At 38.4% G+C, this 12,809-nt stretch overlaps 1 protein-coding gene across 1 annotated transcript in view; it reads right to left on the minus strand.

Annotated features, from left to right (window-relative positions):
• The window catches only part of LOC121390428 (probable cation-transporting ATPase 13A3), an 86,508-nt gene that overhangs the window by 30,590 nt on the left and 43,109 nt on the right, over window positions 1–12,809 (minus strand). The window contains 7 exon segments of the mRNA XM_041522239.1: window positions 1,865–2,009; window positions 3,363–3,424; window positions 3,867–4,067; window positions 6,200–6,345; window positions 7,775–8,009; window positions 8,812–8,821; window positions 10,918–10,990. Of these exon segments, the coding sequence (XP_041378173.1) occupies window positions 1,865–2,009; window positions 3,363–3,424; window positions 3,867–4,067; window positions 6,200–6,345; window positions 7,775–8,009; window positions 8,812–8,821; window positions 10,918–10,990 (872 nt within the window).

Below are 12,809 nucleotides of genomic sequence, written 5' to 3' on the forward strand. Positions count from 1 at the left end.
CTGCGACACAAAAGAAGACAATAATATGTACATTCTAATCTCCATTATTCTTCTCAGACCTCTCAAAATTGTCACCACGATCGATTCATTTACACTGCCCATATAATATACTAGTCTAGTTTTCTATAAACCATTTTTTGTTGTGCATTTAATTTAGGACATAATTTACATGGTCATGACAAGGTTACAAAAACTAAATGAATGAATTGGAGAAAACTGGCAATGTTTTTTCTTTTAAGAACACTTAACCTGATCTCAAGGGTTTATAGCCACCCAGCCTCCCCACTTCCATTTCAGGAACAGGAAGCAGAGGGCTCATTGGAAGATTTTAAGCCATCCCATTGGCTGTTGGGATGTTTGGATCAGACTACTGTCCCTAGGGGAATATGCCATTGTTTGAGGTCAGGTTAAGTAGAGAGGAATTGAATTCTTGTTTTAGCGTAAGCCTGTTAAACAGTTGATGCAATATTGAAACTGTCAGAGGGCTGCTTCTACAATTGAGTACAGGAAAAATTAGTTTTTGCCATTTTTGAGACATGTGGTATATTTCCTTGAAAATTATAGAGAAATGGCTTATTTAAACAGTTTTATTAACCAACTACTAAATGTTGTAGCCACTTTGTATATAAATTATCAGTTGACAGAGGGCTGGGTGTGCCCTGGTCCATGTATTTCATCAGCTACTAAAACACTGGCACCAATCTCTTTATATGCAATAAACCATTCTGATTTCAGCATACAATAATTACATCATTGCCATAGCTGTTGACGAATGGCAAATTTATGGCATCGATAGTCACAAGGGGCAAACAACATCTGTTGTGATTGGAAAGACGAGGACTGGGATGTAGAGATGGAGAGCAAACTATTTAAAATACAGAAGCTGCCAGTGGTAAGTAATAACATGGAACTTGAAAGCAAGAAAGGACATGGAGATAGAATAAATTAAAATTTGGAGAAAACTTGAGAAAAGACGTCCGAACCAAATCAGTGAAGGAGAAAGAACGAAGTTACAATCATGTGACTGGAACAGGAAGTAGAGGACTCATTGGAAGATTTTTAGACCATACCATTGGCTGTTGGGATGTTTGGACCAGACCACTATCCTTATGGGAATATGCATTTCTTAGAGGTCAGGTGAAGTAGAAAAGAATTTGTGTGAATTTAACATTTGAGGTTTGGTCCACCCAACACTTAGTTTCTATCAAGCAACTACCTTCAACAATTTTATGATCTAATGGTAAAATATGTCCACAAATGCTCATGTGTGATGCTGTTTCAACATGGGGCGGGACGTAGCTTAGTGGTAAAGCACTCACTTGATGCACAGTCGGTCTGGGATCGATCCCCATCAGTGGGCCCATTGGGCTATTTCTTGTTCCATCCAGTGCACCATAAGTGCACCATGACTGGGTAATTATCACACACTAATGTGGTCACTCACACAACTCAAGCATTTTAAGTTATTTTACTGTTCATATAGAGAATAACAGGCTAATGACGTAGGTTATTCGCTTTATTCTGTGAAAGGGACATAGCCCAGTGATGTGCGGTTCGTCAAACAATCTGCCCTCTTCGGAGGGCCCATTGGGCTATTTTTCAAACTAGCCAGTGCATCATGACTGGTATATCAAAGGCTGTGGTATGTGTTATCCTGTCTGTGGGATGGTGTATATAAAAGATCCCTTACTGCTAATTGAAAAGAGTAGCCCGTGAAGTGGCGACAGCGGGTTTCCTCTCTCAATATCTGTGTGGTCCTTAACAATATTTCTGACGCCATATAATCGTAAATAAAATGTGTTGAGTGTGTCGTTAAATAAAACATTTCCTTCCTTTCTTCCTGCTTTCTAGACTTGCAACTCACCCACTCCGTGGATTCAAACATGATCAGATCAAGGGGGTCTCCCACAATCTTCCCTTCTATGATAGTGAGCGAGTGACACGTTACCATGGCACTGAGGAGAGGTCCAGGTGGTAGAACACTGAAATCTTGTATCTGGTCTTGAAACCTGGAAATAACATTCACCATTAAACACACAAATTAAATACACTGATTAAACATTAATAAATCTTACACATTCCCTATTAAACACACAAATTAAATACACTGATTAAACATTAATAAATCTTACACATTCACCATTAAACACACTAATTAAATACACCGATTAAACATTAATAAATCCTACTCATTCACCATTAAACACACTAATTAAATACACCGATTAAACATTAATAAATCTTACTCATTCACCATTAAACACACTAATTAAATACACCGATTAAACATTAATAAATCCTACTCATTCACCACTAAACACACTAATTAAATACACCGATTAAACATTAATAAATCCTAATCATTCACCACTAAACACACTAATTAAATACACCGATTAAACATTAATAAATCCTAATCATTCACCACTAAACACACTAATTAAATACACCGATTAAACATTAATAAATCCTACTCATTCATCACTAAACACACTAATTAAATACACCAATTAAACATCATTTAAACCGTAATAAATCATACTTATTTATCATAAACACATTAATCAACATACTAACTAAATGTACAAGAACAAAGTTTGTAAATCATGATGGTGAAAAGCAAGATAAGCATTTTATTGAGGGGTTTTCATGCATATGTAAAGAACAAAATAAGGTAAGTAATTGGTATTAAATTGAGCACAATTTCTAAGGTTTGTCCTGTTTGTTCAATAATTACAGTCTAATAATTAATAAATTTCATAAGTTCATAACATATATTCTAACCGACTGTACAATGGAAACTTGATCGGCTGATACAAACTAATTATAACCAATGATCAATGATCAAATATAAAAGTGAATAAATGTTTAACACCACCCAGACACAAACAAAAAAAAGTAAAGTTTGTTTTATTTAACGACGCCGCTAGAGCACATTGATTTTTTAACTTATTATCAGCTATTGGACGTCAAACATATGGTCATTCTGACACTGTTTTTAGAGGAAACCCGCTGTCGCCACATAGGCTACTCTTTTTACGACAGGCAGCAAGGGATCTTTTATTTGCGCTTCCCACAGGCAGGATAGCACAAACCATGGCCTTTGTTGAACCAGTTATGGATCACTGGTCGGTGCAAGTGGTTTACACCTACCCATTGAGCCTTGCGGAGCACTCACTCAGGGTTTGGAGTCGGTATCTCGATTAAAAATCCCATGCCTCGACTGGGATCCGAACCCAGTACCTACCAGCCTGTAGACCGATGGCCTGCCACGACGCCACCGAGGCCGGTCAGACACAAACAAATATATCAAATTTGATGTTAAACAAATTTCCACCACTAAGTGATGAAATCCCATGTACCTTTGATTGTTGACTGGTACCACTCCCTGCATGTCAAGTCCTTCTTCGGTGAGAGTTCCAGTCTGAATAAGAAACATGATGTAATAAATGAATTTCACGACTTCACATGACTTTTCAAAGGCATTTTTCTTGACCTTTTCAAGGATGTTTTTCTTGGATAAAAAACATAATTTAACAATATTACAATTAAACCAATCTTTTCTTGTGATACTTTGATACAAAGACTTTCCGAGATGAAACTCAAATTCTCTGACTATTTAGGCCTGGAAAATTACATGTAAATTCCAGGCTTTTCATCATCCCTATGAATCCTGCATTCAGTAGTCAGATCATCCCTATGAACCCTGCATTCAGTAGTCAGTCGTTGTGCAACTCTTCCTCTTAACACTTTGATCTCTAGGTCTCTTCAGTGCACTTTTAACTCTATGGAGATTGTATGATCCAGAGTGGTTCACAGTAAAAAGGGTTAAGCTCGCTCCTCTGTAAGATGACGTCAACACCAACCTTGTCAAAGCACACAGCGTTGATGCTGCCGCAGATGTTGATGCTGCCTGGACTGATACAGTAGATCTGGTTACGTTTCAGTCGACTCTGGGCAAACACGATACCAACAGCCAGTGCAGCTGGTAGGGCGGGAGGAACTGCAATCGTGATCAAATCCAAAGCACGGATTATAATATGACCAACACTCTCACCACGTTCATTCTGGAAAAAAAAGGTTGTTCAATATTAATAATGACTGTAAACATGCAATATCACTAACAACCTCTGTACATTACTCTGGAAATAATAATAAAGCAGGGTAGACACCATCTCAAATCTTGTCAAAACTCGTTAACACAGCTGCACATACATAGAGGTTATTACCAGAGTGTTTTTCGGTATCGTCAATATCATATATTAGGAATAAAAATTGTATTATGCGAGCCTCTGACGATACCGAAATACACGAGGGTAATAATCTCTTTATCATATAATCTCAAGCTTAATACGTGTTTTTGTAAACTGTACACGCAACAGTAATTCCAGTCCGCCATTACTAGATATTCAAATGACGTAAGAATATGTGGCGCGGTGTATTTTTGAATGGAAATGACGTCAAACTCGAATGACGTCATTTTGGATGTCCGTACATCAAAATAAAGTTATGCCTAACGTTTTTTGTTTTCTGAACGCTGGACAGCTTTCAGTGTCAAATTGCCATTGAAATGTTTTTATTTGACGACTATGAATGCATACGTCAATCATGGAGTGTCACCCAAGTACGCTTGCTTAAATGTCAGAAAACCTAGTGCCGAGACCTCGACTAATTTACATTTAATTTGCAAAGTTATCAAATTCTCAAAGTATGTGATCTGAAACATATCACATACTTTGATTGCACTGAAAATGTAAGATATTATATGATAAATACATGTATACACTATTAAACGCTTGCTAAGGATTATGTATTCTGGAGCATCTAGTCACCAAATAATACTAATAATAATGCACAGTGATGTCAGTGTCGTGTGTGAGAACATCTCCAACTGATGCACAGTGATGTCAGTGTCGTGTGTGAGAACATCTCCAACTGATGCACAGTGATGTCAGTGTCGTGTGTGAGAACATCTCCCACTGATGCACAGTGATATCAGTGTCGTGTGTGAGAACATCTCCCACTGATGCACAGTGATATCAGTGTCGTGTGTGAGAACATCTCCGACTGATGCACAGTGATGTCAGTGTCGTGTGTGAGAACATCTCCGACTGATGCACAGTGATGTTAATGCTGTATGTGATAACATCTTGTCACAACAGCATGGCATCGCTGTGTCATGCTTCTAACCAGTCTTTGAACTTGAATCGTTTCATTCCTCCAAAAGTGCAACTCCTAGGACTTGCAGAGTCTGTGGTTGGACCAGAAAGTGTGAAATGGCCACCTGTAGTAAATGCTGCACATGTTCAATTGGATTGAGGTCCGAAGACTGAGCTGGTCACTATATTTACACTAGGTTTCTTTTTGATGATTAACTACCCTAGCATGATGTGGATGTGCATAGACATCCACCAGGACGACACCCCAAAACACCTGCATATGGTGGAACGTGAGGATCCAGTATTTCATCCCTTAACAGGCACATGGCATTGTTTTCTCCCAGTATGACATGGACTTTGGTTTTAACAACCGAGTCAAGTCTTTCCCAAACCATAACCTAGCCACCATCATAGCGGTCATGTTCAACACTGTAGGCAGTGTTGTTAACCAACCTGTTTGCACACACTGGAACAATAATTAGTAGATTCTAGGCAATACTTGGATTAAAATTAAACTTCCCATGGTTAAAAATATATCATTAGCAAATACTGAGTATATATTAATATATACCAACGCAATTCCATATTACCCCAACTCTGAAATTAAAACATACCTTTATATCAACACGACATCATCTCAGTGTAAAAAAAGTGAATGTTCAAGAAGAGCAAGTAACTGGCACGTTTTGTTTGAAAATGTGTAGTAAAGTCAATATTCAGGAAAGGAAAACTTCATTTAATGCAACCAAGCACATTTTAAACAACGGCTATTTGGCGTCTAGCATTTGATTATTTCAATATTTTCATTTTCAAGAGCCAAATATTAATGCATTGAAATAGACTTAAATATCATTAATTCTCAAATAAGTTGGTTTTTTTAAAAAGCAAATTTACTATGAAATATATTTATCAAATCCATATTTAAAATGAATGATTATGCAATTTTAATCCTCAAATTTTGGCGCATTTATTCTGACCTATATTTGGCAATTTAAATTTAAATTGTGTTTAACGACCGACAAGCATCCCTGTCAACTTACCATGATGATAATGGTGTAGATCAAGCCAAGAGAGGCGATGCCAGCCAGCACACATATAAACCAGTAGGTCTGTCGGTTGAAGCGGAAATCCACGGGTTTCGGGTACAAAATAGCACGGACTAAAGCTCCCTTGGAGGTGGAAAAACCTGAAACGACAATCAGCTCTTAAAGTCGCAGACCCTAGTTTCAACCAGTAAAAATGGACACCGGTCAATTTTAGTTAATATACAAACCTGTAACACATTTGGATAAAGTTACAATCGAGTCAAACAATTGTCTCTGATGTTGAAACGGGAAAATACTCTTAAAATAAAATAGACTAAAACTCTATTCCATAACCATTACTTCTCAGTTAAAATGTACATTGATTTATTAATCATCGGCTATTGGATGTCAAATAGTTGGTAATTTTGACATATAGTCTTAGAGAGGAAACCTGCTACATTTTTCCATTAGTAGCAAGGGATCTTTTATATGCACCATCCCACAGGCAGGACAGCACATACCACAGCCTTTGATATACCAATCGTGGTGCAGTGGCTGAAAAGAGAAATAGCCCAATAGGCCCACCGACAAGGATCGATCCCAAACCGAGCGCTTTACCAGTGGGCTACGTCCGCCGCCGCCCCCCCCCCCCCCTCCCCCAAATTACTTCTTAGATACATGCATATTTTTAAAATATGAAAAATGCATTTTGTGATATTAAAAACAGTAGGATGACCAGAAACACTTGCGATTGTACAGAAATGGATAATCTAAACAATAAAGTCTAAGTAAGGTATGATTTCACGGCTCTAATAGTGAAAAATATGCCACAGTTTTTAGAAACTAGGGGCCTTCACTTTAATAGCTCTCATCATAGCCTTTCTTGATGGTATTGATTATAAGACTAACTCCAAAAGTTCACCATGTTACCATCTGAAATAAGTACTTGTCTGCTCCAAGAAGTGAAAATCTGCTCGAACAAGTAAAATGTACCTCAATTTTGATTCAGCAAACAAGTGAAAATTTATGAAATAGTATCATTATTCTGAGCAATAAAAAACAGCACCATTGCACTGAAACAAACTACTTATTGTGTATGCCATCTTGAATATTTCAAATTCTCAGGGAAGGAAGGAAGGAAATGTTTTATTTAACGACGCACTCAACACATTTTATTTACGGTTATATCGGCGTCAGACATATGGTTAAGGACCACACAGATATTGAGGGAGGAAACCCGCTGTCGCTACTTCATGGGCTACTCTTTTTTTCGATTAACAGAAAGGTATCTTTTATATGCACCATCCCACAGACAGGATAACACATACCACAGCATTTGATGTACTAGTCGTGGTGTACTGGCTGGATCGATAAATAGCCCAATGGGCCCACCGACGGGGATTGATCCCAGACCGACCGTGCATCAAGCGAACGCTTTACCACTGGGGTGCCAAGTTTGCATGATAATAAGTACTCATTAGTTACTAATTTATATAATTTAAAAATTAAAATTCTGAAAATCAAATGACCCTAAGTTATCTGTCCATGTCAAGCAGACTAATCAGAAATACAGTATGGTCTACTGCTTACCTGTTCTGAGAACCACAGCTCTCACTTTGTGGTTGCCGTAGTAACGTGTTTGAATGACGTTAGTTCCACAGAAGAGGACATGTTTGGAATGCTGTTGGATATCAAAGACGATGTCTGTCTGGTCCTTGCTGATTCGAGGGTTTGGTAACGGAGTCTTGGTAACTGGAACACTCTCACCTGCAGGAGAGAATAGAATATAGTCATGATGTATAATATTTGTGTTCATGTGAATATGCTGAATGTATGAAGTGATTTTAAAAAGTCCTACTTTCTGAAGTTGAATAGTGGAATAAATATGAAGTTTGTTTCTTTGTTTTGTTTAACGACATCACTGGAGCACACTGATTAAATAATCATTGGCTATTGGATGTCAAACATTTATTAGTCATCAGAGGACAACCACTACACTTTTCACAATGCAGCAAGGGATCTTTTATATGCACTTTCCCACAGACAGTTGTGGTGCACTGGCTGGATATAAGTATGAAATGCTGAACATTGAAATTTTGCATAAAACATTTATAAATAGAACATGATAATTTTGCACAAAACATTTATAAATTGAACATGATAATTTGTGACGTTCATTCAAGTATGAAAACAGAACCACTTTACGCACTGTATGAGCAGCACTAGAGGAATCCCCATGCTACGGTTCAGTGTTTTCCGTCAGTAGCTGACCGAGAGAACTCTCACATTTTTATGACAAATAACTTTTAAAAAATATGTCTGCATGTTTTTTAACAAACATTAACAGTTACTGATTCAACACTAAGGGTTATTTGATTCATTTTAAACAATAAAGAAAATATTGCAGAAAGTAGTACGTACAAAACTGACGTACGTCGGTTTTCTACATCGCATGGGTAGCAAGCAAGGTATCGCATTAATTTGGTCCAATCCAAGCATTTATAACAACACAGTATTTACAGACTGGAATTTATAGTGATGACAAAATTTTCATGTTGATTCATGGCTTACTTTTAAAATGGCTCGATAAGAAATGTCAAAAAACTATAATATCAATGAGATCTCACTCAACATCTACTGTACATAGAATCGGTTGAAATTTCAGCATCGACCATTGGTTATGATATTTGATTACACATCAGTTAGAATTATATGAACATAAAAAGGATTCAAATTATAAGGACCAAGCACCTGTTGTCATATACTCTTCAAAAAAAGAAACGCAAAAGGGTACAAATGGGTTATAACTCCGATTTTATGTTTCCTACCAGTTCATGCTTTGTGAATATAAGGTCATTGCATGTCCCAAACACATTCCCACGGTTACATTCGATAAAACGCAGCTACTGTAAAATAAAGTTTCAAAATGTGAATATTCGCAAAAACGCAGCCACGTGCAAACCATGTCACCACTGCACGTGCGTTGTCTGCACGTGCAACATGAACACCGACAGTATAAAAGTGCAGGGTGTTCGCTTGCCTGGCCTCTGTATCTGGCCGACAGTTGACAATCCAGGACATGCCACGTCTCAGTGAACCGCAGAGAAACAATGCCATCGGCCGACTAGACGCAGGCGAATCCAGAACGGCCGTTGCCAGGGCATTCCATGTGTCCCCAAGCACCATCTCCAGACTGTGGGACCGTTACCAGCAACATGGATCAACACGTGACCTCCCTAGATCCGGTCGACCACGGGTCACTACCCCCGGGCAGGACCGCTACATCCGGGTACGCCACCTTCGGGAACGATTGACTACTGCCACCTCCACAGCCGCAGCAATACCAGGTTTGCGCAGGATATCCGACCAGACCGTACGGAACCGCCTACGTGAGGTAGGAATTCGTGCCAGACGTTCAGTTCGAGGTGTCATCTTAACACCACAACACCGTCGACTCCGACTGCAGTGGTGCCAGATTCATCGACAATGGCCTCAACTGAGATGGAGACAGGTGTGGTTCAGTGACGAGTCCCGATTTCTGCTCCGACGTCATGATGGAAGATGTCGCGTGTATAGGCGTCGTGGTGAACGTTATGCGGCAAACTGCGTGCAGGAAGTGGACAGATTCGGCGGGGGTAGTGTCATGGTGTGGGCAGCCATCTCACACACTGGCAGAACTGACCTGGTCCACGTGCAGGGCAACCTGAATGCACAGGGCTACATTGACCAGATCCTCCGGCTACACATCGTTCCAGTTATGGCCAACGCCAACGCAGTGTTCCAACATGACAACGCCAGGCCTCACACAGCACGTCTCACAACAGCTTTCCTACAGAACAACAACATTAATGTCCTTCCTTGGCCATCGATATCACCGGATTTGAACCCAATTGAGCATCTATGGGACGAGTTGGACCGACGCCTCCGACAGCGACAACGACAGCCCCAGACCCTGCCCGAGCTGGCAGCAGCCTTGCAGGCCGAGTGGGCCACCATCCCCCGGGACGTCATCCGTACTCTGGTTGCTTCAATGGGCAGGCGGTGCCAGGCAGTTGTCAACACACGCGGAGGCCACACCCGGTATTGACTCCAGATGACCTTGACCTTGGTGGTGTGTCCTATCACTTACTCACAATGGACTAGAGTGAATTGTGAACAATCCTGCAACATTTGGTAATTATCGGACTCACCATTTAATAATTAAATCAATTCTCCAAATGTTACGACAATGTGGTTTTGCGTTTCTTCTTTTGAAGAGTATATTAACCTGCATAGATCCTACCTACAAATCATTAATTTATTTAATATCCTTTTTCTTTGTGTAGTTTTGAAAACAAACCCAAACCCCTTGAACAATTGCATCGTCTAAACTAGAGGAACAATTACAGTTAACATTTTTCTACACAATCAATTATTGATTTTTATAATTGATCATCACATCGGTACAGCCAAACCGATCAATTTTACAAAATGATGGTAGATTGTTCCACTTTTCTTGCCCCATAATCAAGTCCTTTTTTTTGCACCCATCATTTTAAGATTTCCTTTTTAAGCTTATTCAACCGATGAATTTGTCTGCACAACTGTTTTGACTTTCTCAGAGACAAGAATAGGCCATAGGGTTGTAAATCCAATAAAACCAAATATTTGTTTTTAAAACTCCATTTATAAATCACTGGACAATTGTTTGTGATACTGAGCTGGTTTAATGCGGTAACTGTAATAAAAAATACATCAGACAGCCGTGAGCAGGAATCTCAATAACATCACCCGGAACAAGGTCTTCTGATGATATACTCTCACACTCTGAAATACAGGTAGAACACAATAAAACAAAACACTCTCACACTCTGAAATACAGGTAGAACACAGTATAACACAAAACACTCTCACACTCTGAAATACAGGTAGAACACAATAAAACAAAACACTCTCACATTCTGAAATACAGGTAGAACACAATATAACACAAAACACCCTCACATTCTGAAATACAGGTAGAACACAATAAAACACAAAACACCCTCACATTCTGAAATACAGGTAGAACACAATAAAACAAAACACTCTCACACTCTGAAATACAGGTAGAACACAGTATAACACAAAACACTCTCACACTCTGAAATACAGGTAGAACACAATAAAACACAAAACACTCTCATACTCTGAAACACAGGTAGAACACAAAACACTCTCACACTCTGAAATACAGGTAGAACACAATATAACACAAAACACCCTCACATTCTGAAATACAGGTAGAACACAGTATAACACAAAACACTCTCACACTCTGAAATACAGGTAGAACACAATATAACACAAAACACTCTCACATTCTGAAATACAGGTAGAACACAATATAACACAAAACACTCTCACACTCTGAAATACAAGTAGAAACACATAAAACACAAAACACTCTCACATTCTGAAATACAGGTAGAACACTCTCACAATAGAACACAATAAAACACAAAACACTCTCACATTCTGAAATACAGGTAGAACACAATAAAACACAAAACACTCTCACATTCTGAAATACAGGTAGAACACAGTATAACACAAAACACTCTCACATTCTGAAATACTAGTAGAATACAATACAATACAACACAAAACACTCTCACATTCTGAAATACAGGTAGAACACAATATAACACAAAACACTCTCACACTCTGAAATACAGGTAGAACACAATATAACACAAAACACTCTCACATTCTGAAATACAGGTAGAACACAATAAAACACAAAACACTCTTCTGAAATACAGGTAGAACACAATAAACACAAAACACTCTCACACTCTGAAATACAGGTAGAACACAGTATAACACAAAACACTCTCACACTCTGAAATACAGGTAGAACACAATAAAACACAAAACACTCTCACACTCTGAAATACAGGTAGAACACAATATAACACAAAACACTCTCACACTCTGAAATACAGGTAGAACACAATATAACACAAAACACTCTCACACTCTGAAATACAGGTAGAACACAATATAACACAAAACACTCTCACACTCTGAAATGTAGAAACAATATAACACAAAACACTCTCACATTCTGAAATCTAGAAAAAATACAGGTACAAAACACTCTCACACTCTGGTAGAACACAATAAAACACAAAACACTATCACACTCTGAAATACAGGTAGAACACAATAAAACACAAAACACTCTCACATTCTGAAATACAGGTAGAACACAATAAAACACAAAACACTCTCACACTCTGAAATACAAGTAGAACACAATATAACACAAAACACTCTCACACTCTGAAATACAAGTAGAACACAATAAAACACAAAACAACTCTGAAATACAGGTAGAACACTAACACAAAACACTCTCACACTCTGAAATACAGGTAGAACACAATAAAACACAAAACACTGAACACTCTGAAATCACAGGTAGAAACACAATAGAAACACAACAACACTCTCACACTCTGAAATACAGGTAGAACACAATAAAACACAAAACACTCTCACACTCTGAAATACAAGTAGAACACAATAACAACACAAAACACTCTCACACTCTGAAATACAGGTAGAACACAATATAACACAAAACACTCTCACATTCTGA

Source organism: Gigantopelta aegis, chromosome 15 (assembly GCF_016097555.1).
Source record: "Gigantopelta aegis isolate Gae_Host chromosome 15, Gae_host_genome, whole genome shotgun sequence".
Taxonomy (NCBI): domain Eukaryota; kingdom Metazoa; phylum Mollusca; class Gastropoda; order Neomphalida; family Peltospiridae; genus Gigantopelta; species Gigantopelta aegis.